General features: G+C 35.8%; 1 protein-coding gene across 5 annotated transcripts in view; it reads left to right on the top strand.

Moving 5' to 3' along the window:
* VPS13B (vacuolar protein sorting 13 homolog B) overlaps positions 1-13,010 on the top strand; it is a 477,375-nt gene that overhangs the window by 404,701 nt on the left and 59,664 nt on the right. For all 5 annotated transcript variants that reach the window (XM_040588251.1, XM_040588253.1, XM_040588250.1 and 2 more), the window contains one exon: positions 8,487-8,683. In XM_040588251.1, the coding sequence (XP_040444185.1) occupies positions 8,487-8,683 (197 nt within the window). The remainder of the gene's footprint in view (positions 1-8,486; positions 8,684-13,010) is intronic.

Below are 13,010 nucleotides of genomic sequence, written 5' to 3' on the forward strand. Positions count from 1 at the left end.
TTTACTGTGGTGAAAATATGTGGTCAAAATAGCCCATATACCAAAAATTACACAGTATTTTAGGTATTAATAGGCTGCTACCCTCAATCCCAGAGGTAACTACATTTCAACAGAATAATGCTTATATTATTAATAAATACTGAAGATTAAAAAAATGAAACACCTTCCATAAAAAGTGGAAGATTTTTCCTGTATCAAAAAAAGAGAATGAGGAATACTGCAAGAAGTAGGTAAGTCCCTAATGTAAGATCTCCTGTCTATATACTTTTGTTTCTCAATACTTGCAACAATAAATTAAGTTCCTAATAAATTAAATACTGTTGCTTTTGCTATTAGAAAAGCAAGTGATCTTCACATAAACTCAGTCTCAAGATGAATGACAATTAGTAGAAAAAAACGAGCTTGACACTTAATACTACATACATTTTCCTGTTTAAAAAGTCATGCCGAAATCTCACTTATAGCATAGCGCTCTTCTGTGCTTTCTTAAGAAAAGCTGTTAGTGTGTTTAGAGTAATTTTTCCATAAAGAAAAAAAGCCAGTATCTGTGACAGATTACATTACTATACACACCTGCATTTGCTCTGAACCTGCTAGCCTGATAAATTGATAAGTTGGTCACATGTTGTTTTAAAAAGGCAAAGAACATAGTTCCTAATAAAAGAATGCTACATATTTCTTCTAAAAGGTTAAAAAACATTTCTCAGGGCTCTTAAATTACCATATTCTGATACCAAGGGAAAATAAAACCTGGGCTTAGAGTCTTGTTTGTACTTAGAGGGCTTTCCGGACAGGAAGGCAATCTTGATGCAATTCAGTAAGCCACAATACCAGTGGGGCATTACAGGTGAAAAAATTGCAGCTGTACCCCTCACCACAATGTATTACAACTGTACAGTGGAATATTTCCTGTACAGAAATAGGGCTTGGTTAACTTTGTTTCCCAAGAGTAGATCACATTAAAATGTTATAAAATCATGATTTCCTGCATTTGAATACTTGTGGTTTCTCAACTGGTTCCAATATTACAAAGGGGTTTTTATAGCTTCTATTAGTTGAAGATGTATAGAAGCTTTTTTCCAAAGTCAGCTAAAAGGTAGTTATGTATTTTTTAAAGAACAGTTTCTCTCAGAAGGCAGGAGTTTTCTTTCATATCTCTTTATTATAACTCTATTTAATATTTATTTTATGAACTACAGTACAGATGTAAATTTAAATAAAATAAATATTCTAATTGGATCATAAATAAATTTGTTAAATGTTGAAAGAGCTGAGGTGTATGTTATTACTTAGAAAGCAAAATAGTAGTTATTTTCATTATTCAGCCTAAGACCTCAATATGAATAGGGAAAAAAAATTAAATTAAGCAGATACTGCATATTCAATTTTAAAGTGAGTATTTATAACTTAAATGTTCTAGAGGACAAAATTTGTTAAGCCAAATTCAAAGAGAAGTATAAAAATTCTGTGAAGAAATTATATGGGTAGATTTTGAAAAATTTCTCCAGGTGTGGTATCTGATTATTCCTGAATGTTGAAAAGTGAGAGTGCACCATAGAGGAATAACTTTTACTGCCCAAAAATATACAGGTATGTAACACATCAAAATGGTGTCAAAGTACAGAAAACCATTATAAAAACACAAAGGAGATGAACTGGGGGAGCAGCAAATACTTTGTACGGCTAGAATGTTTTTAATCTTAGTACTGCTATTACTCCTAATACTACTGATACTAGGCTAAATTTTTACCTCACTGTAAACCACCACATCTTTTTCCTTTATTTGGATCTTCATGAAAAGGGAAAATTGGTAGTTGACCTGTGCCGGGAGAGGCTGTTTTCCACACTGATATGACACAGTCTTAGCCCTGAGGAAGGCTGAAAAAATGTTTTCCAACAGGCAGTTCAGTTTGTAGGATGATGTCACAATGTCAGTCACATAAGATGAACAGGAATGTGGATGTTGAATTGGCCTACAGTTGTCCAAAAATATTGTTCCAGTGGTCAGATTGGATTGTGTGTGTCATGTGAACAGGCATATTACAGAGGTTTTATTCTGTTTAATATTAATTTTCTTTTGAGCGTATTTTCTACATAATAAATTTTTCTGCAGGGTTCTTTTGCGATTTTTATATAAATAATACTTCAAAATCAAATTTAATAGTCATGTTCTTGGTAGTTATTGCCAAGAATTTTTCCCTATTAAAAATTGGGATAAAGCTTTTTATTTCCTACTACTGTGACTTCTGTTCACCTAATGGCAGAATTATATTTTTAAGGCAGTTGGCCTTAAAACAGTAAAATATCCTAATAACAGAATAGCTTTATTACAGAGCAATCATTTTATTCACACTCAGGAAACTAGAGCTAAAATCTCAGCATGGGTTGGTGTCTGACACAAAGTTCTAGTTTGTATTGTATTCTGCCTCTCATTCACTTAGGTGGCCCTGCTTGGAGTAGATAAAACACACACACGCTTCCTGCCTTCTGTGTACATTTTCTTGTACAGTAATTGTTTCTGGAACAAGGATAACTTCATTTCCAAGAGGAAGCGCCCACGATCTGAGGGGCTGAGATTCAAGAAGTGAGCATTTATTCTGTAAAAGCTTATTTTCTAGCAAAAACATGAATCAAAAGGAAGCATCACTGAAAGCAACATCAAGCACATTCTGTAACCCAGCTGTTAATATCTTTCTTTCTCAGCTGGACAAGATGTATTTTGCAGCCAAAGAGATCTGCATGTGTATAGTTAAAAGTCTATTTTTTATATTGAGTTTAAAAATTATATGCTCCAATACTTAAATAATAAAGCAATAATACTGTTATATAGATTCATTCAGCAACCTTAAAATAGCAGGCAGATGGCTGTAGCTTTTTCCTAGAGATAAAAAAAGATGTCTGTGCAAAAGATGGGATTAGCTAAGAAATGGAGGTATTTTACTTATTTATATCCTAAATGGCAATGCCGTCTGTGTCTGATACCTGTTCGCATTATGACAAGATGTATAGTGAATTGTAGGTATGATCAGTTATGGTAAGGTGACAGCTTGTGGAAGTGCACTGGTGTTGGTCCTCTGCTTAGCTAGAGAGCTCAGCTAGAGAAACATACCTAGTGATGTGTGGTGGGCACCCAAGGCTTTTCAAATCCAGATTAGCAAAGCAGTCTAAAGCTGGGAGGATAACATCAGGTCACAGGAAAATCTAGAAGCATGTTGCGATCATGAAAGCCTTTAAAAAGCACATATGGATCAACAGTCAGTTCTTTCCCATTGCGTTTTATTAAAGTGGGAATAAGGAGTATCCATGTGGTCAATAGGGTGTACAACATATGGATGAAAATATTAATACGTAACATAGTGTTAACAGAGTCTGTAGTATTTCTTGACCCCTAGTTTCCAAATAGGAATTAAATTATTCTGGTACAGGTAATGTGTGACACAAGATAAGATGAATAACAAAACCCACGACCTATCACGTTGTAGTACATTAGTGGGAATACTTCGTGTTGGTTATTAATACTGTCTTGCTGATAGGTTAACAAGCATGCAGGAAATGACTTGAAGGATGCAAATTTATAAGAATGTTTTTGAGTTTTTGTTTGGGGCTTGGTGTTTTTTTGTGGAAAATTACAGAGGTTTCAGCTCTGCTGAAGTTGAGAGCTTTTGTAGAGAGTTGATGTATGTTCACAGAGGTGATCCTCATAATGTCTGTGTTACAGTACTATGTATTCACAGAGATTCACAGAGAACAAGAATCCACACACTCCTAATTCAAAAGATTTCTGCTCCAAGGCAGTTATTTCAGCTGAATTGTTTCTTTGTGTCCTTTACTTATAGGGGGCAGGACTGGAACTGTCACTGGGAGGCAGCTGCTTCCCTTCCTATCAAAACTTACTAACAGACCATGTTCATTCTTCATCAGAACAGTGCCATGCAGTTTTCAGATCTCCCATGTCTATAGTCCACAGCAGTAATGAGAAAAAGGAGGAACCTTCAAATTCTCTGCTTTGTTCTACATTTATCTTACTAACAGTTTTTGTTATAAATACTCAAAGTTTAGGCTCTTTTCATGTAGCTTGTCACTTCTGCTTCTGATCTCTGTTGTTAATGCTGCTGATTAAAAAGCATTTGACTGCTGTTTTGCTCTCTGTTGCCATAATCATCCTTCTAAGTGTTTGTGCCATAGTACATGGTTTTCTTGCAAAGCAGAACCTGGAGATTCTTGGTTAAATCTGAGCCCACAGTTTTATGCACATGTAAGTGATAGGGGCTGTACAGTAATGGTTCCATTTGGATTTTACAGGTGAATAAAATCGTAGCAATTAAAACTTTCTTTGAGACCTGGGAAAGAAGACAAAAGCTTTGGAGAAGTGTCTGTTGAAGAAGCATGCTTGCTTTTTAGCAAAGAAGTTTGTGGTTAGATATGCTTCGTTACTATTTAGTTTTATAGAAGCAGCACTAGCAGTCACATTTTCTAAGAGGTAACAATTATCTGAATTATAGCTTAGGTTTTATTCAAATATTTTAAGGTGAAAGTACCATATTTAATTCTACATATGGGGAATTTCTTGTTGCAGTTAATTCACTTATTCCCACTGCCTGTGACTCAGTTCTGGCATTATAGCCCATTTCCAGGCTTTCACAACTATTATTTTTGGCAGCTAATATTGCCCAGAGCTACCATCTTTCCTTAAACTTACCCAGATCAGGCATTAGTAATAAACCCCCTAGAACAAATAAAGCTAGATATGTAGGAATCAGAAATTCTAAATCAACTAAGTCTTTTGCAAGTTTCAAACTAGAAAGCTTACAGTTTGGACAGTCCCAAAGCATGAGCTGTATTTTATATAAGCAATCACATAAGGCATGTCTGACTTTTTACTTCTAATGTGCAGATGATGCCTTAAAAGATACTGTCTCTTACTCTGGTAGATTATTAACATACTGCAACACAATTACAAAAAAAAATCATGAGCAAAAATAAAGAGGAAGAATCTTTTCAATGTGCTTACCAGCCTGCTTTGTTAGGTGGTATATTCTTTCTGGCTACTCGTACTGCTGAGTCCAGCAGTCATTCCTGTGCCTTTCCAAATTCTTCATAATTTGCTTAAGAGGTTACCATGAAGTTCCTGAAAGGCAAATACACTATGTTATCAGAGCCTGAAGAGGAGTTATTACTTCTTTATAGCATAATTGTTCTGATCATTTTACTTTGCCACCTTTTCCTCAAGATAAGTTTCAGTATTTCCACCACCTACTGAGTGGGTGGAAATTTTAAAATTCCTAGTTTTCTTTTTTTTAAACAACAGATATGAAGTCGGGGGGGGAGGAGGGGGGCTGTTCAAGTTTTGTTCTGCCTTTATTTTCGGTCTTTGTTTTCAGTCTCTCTATATCTTTTCCTCTAGTCTTACTGATAGTTTTGGTTTTCATATTGTAGTACCACTTGTGAGAGTCCTTTTTATGCTCTTTACTTGTTCTTCCAGCTCATTAATCTTTGTGCGAATAGGTAGAATTCGTTCACCTTGTTTAGCCTCTTCTAAAATGCCCACTACTTGCTATTCTAATCCAATCTTGTGAGAGTCTCATTAGGGAGATTTCCATATTTAAAAAAAAAAAAAAGTTTTGTTGTGAGATGTAATCTAAAAGAAATAAATATTCTAAATAATAGGATAGCTTTACAAGACTTTTGTTGCACATGTGTTACCTTTTCATGTTGATGTTGTTGAGTAACTTAAGTGTTGATAGGCAATGGGAAGCACAAGACCAAACCAAGTATTCAAATATATCAAATCAGAGTCCTAAAAAATCTCCAGGTATTATAAGGACTAAGAGTTAAAAATATGCAGAAATAAATATTGCTATATGTAGAAGTACTTGTGCAACCATGAAAGGCTGCAACCTTTTGTCAGAAATTATACAGATCCTTTTGTAATTATATAATTCCAAGACTTTATGCTATAGGAAATATGCCAACTATTGTAATATTTTAAATAAAATCAAGTGTTTTATCACAAATGAAGACTGTGGAGGTTTTAAAATAGTGTTTAAAAAAGAGTGTAAATGACCACACCATGTGGTATGAAAGATAGTGGATGATGGATGTTGCCATTGGGGTTAACATAGGAGAATACCTTGGATATATCCCTAATTGAAGGTAGGGACATTTCTATGGTATTACAATTTTGACTGTTTGTCCACAGGCGTTACAGGTTCAACTAATTGAACACTTAGAAGTTTTGAAGAAATCTAAAACTCTGTAATGCCGCTAAGAGCGAAAATAATAAATATAGTATAACTTTGAAATATGGCTACAAACACCGTAATATAATATTTCATACTGCTGTTGTTGTACACAGCACCATTGTAGAGTTAACAACACAGAAAAGAAAACATCTTTCATCGAGCCCAGCCTTCTCCCACTGGGGCAATACTTGTTACTGTCTCCATCTTATTAACAAATCAAGGTTTTAAAAGCAGCTGTCTTGAGCACCATGGCTGTCCTTCAACCTCCCTTTTTCTGTTCAGGTTTCTAGCCTTACACTTTATTCATAGAGCAACTTAGTTTTGACCCATAGTTCGTGTAGACCTTTTCCTCTATTAACTGTTTGTCTCCTGAGGTGTTTGGGTAGAGCAGTTGTGTTCCTTTTGTTTTCCTTCCTTTGGTCCTCAGCTCTGCACAGATCCTACCATGAGTTAATACAGTTTTAACTGTAGAAGTGGACTTGTGTGCTACGTTCCAGATGAGGCCCCACTGGTGTCTTATACAAGTCGCTTAATATTTGCCCGTCCTTTTTGGAAGTATCTCACCTGATGTCTCTCAGGATGACATTTGCTTTTTCCAGGCATCATCATACTGCCTCAGAATTTTCCAGCTGACATTTACATATCTTCACCCTTTCCAATTGAATATGCAGCTTTTAAACAAATGCGTTGCTGTCTTTACATATGACTTGTGCTTTTCTATATTAAATCAATCCCTTTTCTCAGACTCTAATCTTTGAAATTAAATCAGCACTCCTGATTGATATTGCTATGGTACTCTATATTATATACATTACTAGCATCAGAGTTTTGCTGGTAGTTATCAGATACTTTTTTCTTTTTCCCTCCATCCTGACCTAAAAAAAAAAGTTGGTGACTGTGGTTTCTTTTTTCAGTCTTCAGGTATCATTGTGACTTGACAGATGTAGTAAAAGTCCATATTTCAGGCTCTGTGGTTCCACATGGTAATTCCTCCAGAATTCTTTGATGATTATATATGTTCCCTTGCCCTCCTCAGGTTGAACCACTGAGCTCCCTGAATTTTCCTTCTTAACCTTCATTCCTGTTAATTAATCCGCCTGCTGTCGCCTCCATGTGCATTATAGTCCTTACTGAGCAACAAGGAAGAATACTTACAGAGGTTTTTTTAGCTGTGCCTAGATTTACTTGCAGATCTACCACATTCTTACTTTTTCTTGGTAATTTATGTATGTATGTCTATACGCAGACACGCATAAAAAAGGTAATAGCACATACACGTGCGTTTTGTACTAGTTGCTTTTTGTCAGCTTGATTTCTAGTATTTCTTGACATGTACAAGTTCCGTAACTGTGGATTTCTGTATCTTAATTCTAAAATCTTCATATCTTACTGAGTTTGCATTTGTTTTAAATTCATATTCTTATTCACTATCATGCTATTATCCCCAACCCCAAAAAAGGAGGCCTAAGACACAACCCTTTAAATCTATGCTTTTATTAAAATTTGTTTTCTATTGTCTTAAGAAATGCCTCTTAATAACATTCTCTCCAGATCAGTGATGCATCCAGGAGTAATCCAAGTGAGTTATTTACAGACTTAAAATTAGGGATGTGATTAAACAGAAGCTGCTATGTATTTATTGGATTTGGTTTCCCAAAATCACAGAGTTGTCTATAATAGCATATTCCATGAAAGAAAAGATCATGTGATTACAAGTACTTCATGATTTCTTCCAGGATTTTTATTCATGTGTTGGCTTACCACAAGGTATTGTGTTGTCTATCATAATTTTTACTCTGCATCTTTGATCATTTTAATATGAAAATAAATGGGTAAATAATACATTTATATTTTGTTATGCAATAAAATTAAAAGAGCTGGTTCAAGCAAAAAAAAAAAATTAATGATGATTAGAATGTCCTTGCTACCATGATGTGATGACATCTGATGGACTTTTTGGCTGCATAGTACAAATAATAATTACTTGAGTAGTCTTTGTTATTCTTGTATACTGTGGAACAAGTAGCTATTTCTGTACCTAGTAAGAGAAGGTTTGAAGTGTTATACTGCAATGACATTCTAAAAATATTTTAAGTCAAGACAGCACAGAATCTGAGTAAGGATTACAATTCTGATTTTCTATATGACAGCTTACTTTAGTTTTGCACTTTTAGTGTGTACAGTAAATCCCATTATATTTGCAATCAAGCATAAAGTAATTATGCCATCTCCCTTTTATCACAGATTCCTTGCAGCTTGGAGTACTGGGATGAGCTTCAGAAATCATTTGTTGCATTCCGGGAATTCAGTCTATCAGAAAGCAAAGTCTGTGAACTACAGCTGCCCAGTATCAACCTTGTAAATGATCAGAAAGAGCTCATAGCCTCCGATCTGTGGAGGATTGTCCTGAACAGCAGTCAGAATGTGGCTGACGACCAAAGGTAATTTTAAAGGAGGAGGGAAACAGAAATGTAACGCTACACTCTTGAGAAATCTTTTTCCAGATACTTAGGAAAAAAGATACTGTTTTCATATGCAGTAAGAGTAGCTGGTCTTAAATGAGATTGACTGTAGTTCATCTTCATGCGAGGTGATGGAGTGTGCACAAAAAGAGCTTTCTTTTACAAGCAGCCTGGCAGCGTCATATTCATCCATTTTCTGAATACAAGGTTTACTGAAAATTGTGGACAAAGAGGCCATATCCTGAAACCTCTTAGCTCCACAGGGCAGTAAAATTAGCTAATTATCAAAAGAAGGCTGAGGTGTAATCCATTGTATAACATAGTAGTAAACATTCTGCTTCCATGCACTCCCCATACATCACCTTCGTTCTGTCCTCAGCGCAAGTCAATGACTAAAATAAGCGAAGTGTCTATTTTGAATGGATTAAACAGAACTGGAGTACTTCAAGAGGGTTACATAATTATTATTCATACAGCTTGCTTACTATGCTAACAGTGAAAAAATTTAATGAGTTTTTTCAAATGCTGGGGATCCATTTTTCTTCGTGTTTTCAACTGGAATCAATGTACAATGACAGATATTCTGCCTATTTGCATTCATTCAGTTTTAATTAATAAAGTAGAGTAAGAAGAAACAAGTACAAGTTCTCTTCACAAACAGCAGTGGAATTGCTTTCAAAGACTTTCTTAACATTTTGTAGCTGGAGCAGAAAACCCCACATGACCCTTTTGGATCATTGATATTTGCTGATTGTTGCTGCCTGTGTGTGAACACATGCTTGAATGAGTGTGTAGCATCCACATGTATGTTACATGCAGCTATAGAATTCAGAGAAATCAGGAAATATGAACATGTCTAACAAAATCAATGAACAAAATTGAACATCTGGTTTCCATTAATAGTATCAGGTTGGAAATGATTTCTTGATGTTAATTGTGAAAGAATGCATTTTCATCATTGAGAAGTTAAGTGTTTTAGACAAGGTTAATTCCTCTGATTGTGGGACCTTGGCAAAATTGCCTTCCTGGTCAGCTTAACACCACAGAAATGTGAACTCGGTGGGAACTGAAAATGAAGTAGTGAAATTTAGTAGATTTTTTTTTTTTCATCAGGCATTTGGCACTGTAATCATGTTTATTGTTCTCTGCTCAAATAGGGTTCATCACTATATGCAGTATTTTTCATTCAGGGAGCTCTGATAAGCTAATGAGTTGTAATCCTTGAGAAGGAGGCTAGGGTTAAAAAGAAATACAGATAAGTAAAAAAATACAGTATAAAACCAGTTTGGACTGTGATTAACATCAGAAATATTTACAGCACATTAATTAACCTGCCTAGAAGGTCTGACCTAATGATTTTCAGCTGGGAGGCTGCAGGCCTGCTCCACAATGGTGACCGTCTTCAGTAGTATCAGGGTGTCAAGTTATAAAGGGGTAGAAATACCCTAATGGCCTTGAGGTACCAGAAGACCCTAAGGCAGGCAATTGCTCTGGCCTCAGCAATGATATTAGAAGCCCTACGTCTTCCAGTTTGTGTGCGTATATGAAAAGCTAAAGCAGAAACTACAACTGAAAGAACAGGAATTAAACTGAAGCCTTAGCAGTTCACTGAATAGAATAGGGATGGCAGGAGAGGAAAGAAGGCGGCAAAAACCATGCACCACACTACTGAAGCATTTGGAGGTAAAAAAGCAAGAGAAAGAGGGAAGTCAAGGGAAAGTGTCTTGAACTGACAGCTCCTTAGGCTCGTGTACAGAGACTGCAGTCACTAGTCCTGACACTTCTGGTGGCCTGAGGAATTTATAATAATGTCAAGAGGTGCAGTTTACACCTAGATGAACTAACAGTAGACTGGGAATTTGACGATTCATGCAGGTAAGGGCAAACTCCATCCAGAATCCTGAAACCTGAGAGGGGTACATGAGGAAAACCTCTATTTCAACCGGAGAAAGGAAAGGTTATATTCCCTGTCTCAGCAGCAGTTCCAGATAGAAATTCAAACTGATCTCTATATTCAAGCAAGGCTGCACTGCAGGCTTTCTTAAGGACAACTGCAGGAAGGACTGGTGTGGAAGAAGTAGTCCTGACCAACCTGGAGTGATCCTCCTCAGAGAAAACTAACGGGTCTGAAAAGGAGCAGCTGTTCCTCAGAGATGAGGCCTTGACCGATGGTGCTTGGGCACACTGTCTTTGTTGGAAATAGAGCAAATCATACCAGTCACACGTCACTGGCTTGGAGGTTTTGAGACAGTTTGGAAGCACTGAAATACATATAGTTACAGCTACAGAACAAGTTTAAAGTAACGGTTAAGCCCCAAAGGATCACATTCTGTTAAAGGGAAGCCTTGTTTAGCAGGTGGTGACAGATACTGCGGACCTGCAGAGAAGGCCAACCCTTCCAGACCCCTAGTAGAATTTAGGAAGTCCGTGCTGGTAGTAACTTTGCTGAAAATGTGACTTCATCAAACAAACATATTGCTACCGGCATGGATATTTTCTTGTTACCAAGCACCCTAAAATGTATTCTGGATTCTACTAGATGAAAAAATGCCAAGCTTTTTTTGGTTTTGATAGAGAGAAACTGCGCCATGTCATGGTAAATTTCAGTGTTAGGCTTGTTCCTAAAGCAAGTGTTTAACGTGAGATCTTACAGACTTGTGAGAAGAGCCACAAGGAGCTGTGCTTAAAGCTAGTACCGAGTAGACCAAGGAACTTCAAGGCTGAAGTATCCGTGAGTGAGAGAGAGAAGCAAAAACTGTGTGGAAGTTGAATCTCAGTTTTCCTGGAGACTCATAATGATTTGATATTAGTTACATGCTGTAAGTGTATGACTGATTAGCAAATTTAATTCATGATTAATTGTAAAGTATAAAAATGCTGTCTTGTCAAAGTTTATTTTCTTAGTTTGATCCTGTATTTTGGGTCAGACTCTTAACAGCTGCCATATGCATGCAGCTGCTGCTCAATGATAATATTTTTTCCTTCAAATTCTGCAGGGCTTTTTTTGTGGTAACCTCTATGATATGCTAATTATTAATACCAGAGAGCTGATCCTTTGTGTTTTAAGTACCTTATTACTGATTCCTAACATCAGTTATAAAGTATGAAACTTATGTGGCTCATGTGACAGGAAAACAGCAAGGTTTGTGAGAAGATGTGGATCCAGCTGATACGTTGAGCAGTAGCTGGCAGGCTGAAGTACATCAATAATGAATATGGAAAGATGTCATGATCCAGATCCTGTGGTATGCAAGCTCTTTCTGAGATTGATCAGGAAATAATTAGATGTATAAAAATGAAGGAGCTATCTGAATAGGGACATAGTATATATGTGTGTGTTGTTTATTTTGTAGACCATTATTCAATGAATGTCTACAGTTTGAATGAACATTTATGAATGTTTATTCAATGAATAAATAAGTCTTAAGTCCTAAGTGAAATAATTTAGCATCCCCTTGGGGATTTACTGTAATGTCTATGGAAGGAATCATATATGACATCCATGACTGTTTATGGAAGACCTTAAAATAGGGATTAAAAGGAGATTGTTTTTATAGATTGCATTTTCATGTTGCAGGACTTGCAAATTATAATCAAAGTTACTTTTATTTATAGCTCTGTTCGGTTGGTGAGACACTGAAGCCCCTCCCTGGTTTGCTTGGGGGAGGGGTTATCATTCTTTGTTTAAATGAGTTACATTACAAGATGTTTTATATATTTGTGTATCTCCTGTGTAATGTAAACAGTATTTTTATAATTACTGACATACTAATGTGAAATAGTAATTGAAAATGCCTTAAGATACAAACCATGAAACAAGTAGAAAAACTTTTAAATAAGCATTAAATTGCTACTTTTTAAAAATTAATGTGAGGAATTGTGATCATGTTTCTTGCTAATTGTTTTAGCTTTTATTCAAAGTAAATGATGTACTGGATTTTGACCTCTAACAATTTGGGTTCAGACCAGCATTTGAGTCATAAATTAAATGAGTTAAGTGGTCTCTTTCTTCTTCCCAGTGGATATTTCCCCATGTTGTGGTTTCATCACAAATGGCAGTTTTGGTTTAAATATTCCACTCTTAAAATAACAAGAATAATGCAGGTCACTGTTAAGTCATTGTTCCCAGTTGGCATATATTTAACTTGAACTGTTTTGCATGATGACTTTGAATGTAGGTATTTTCCATTTTAAAAATCCTGATATTTCACAGGATTTAAAAAAAAAAAATCTGTTATTAAATACAGGTCAGCTTTATTTAGAATTTCCCTTGGTTTTGTTACACCCATCCCTCAGCATGTTGTGC

This window comes from Falco naumanni, chromosome 3, assembly GCF_017639655.2.
Source record: "Falco naumanni isolate bFalNau1 chromosome 3, bFalNau1.pat, whole genome shotgun sequence".
Taxonomy (NCBI): Eukaryota; Metazoa; Chordata; class Aves; order Falconiformes; family Falconidae; genus Falco; species Falco naumanni.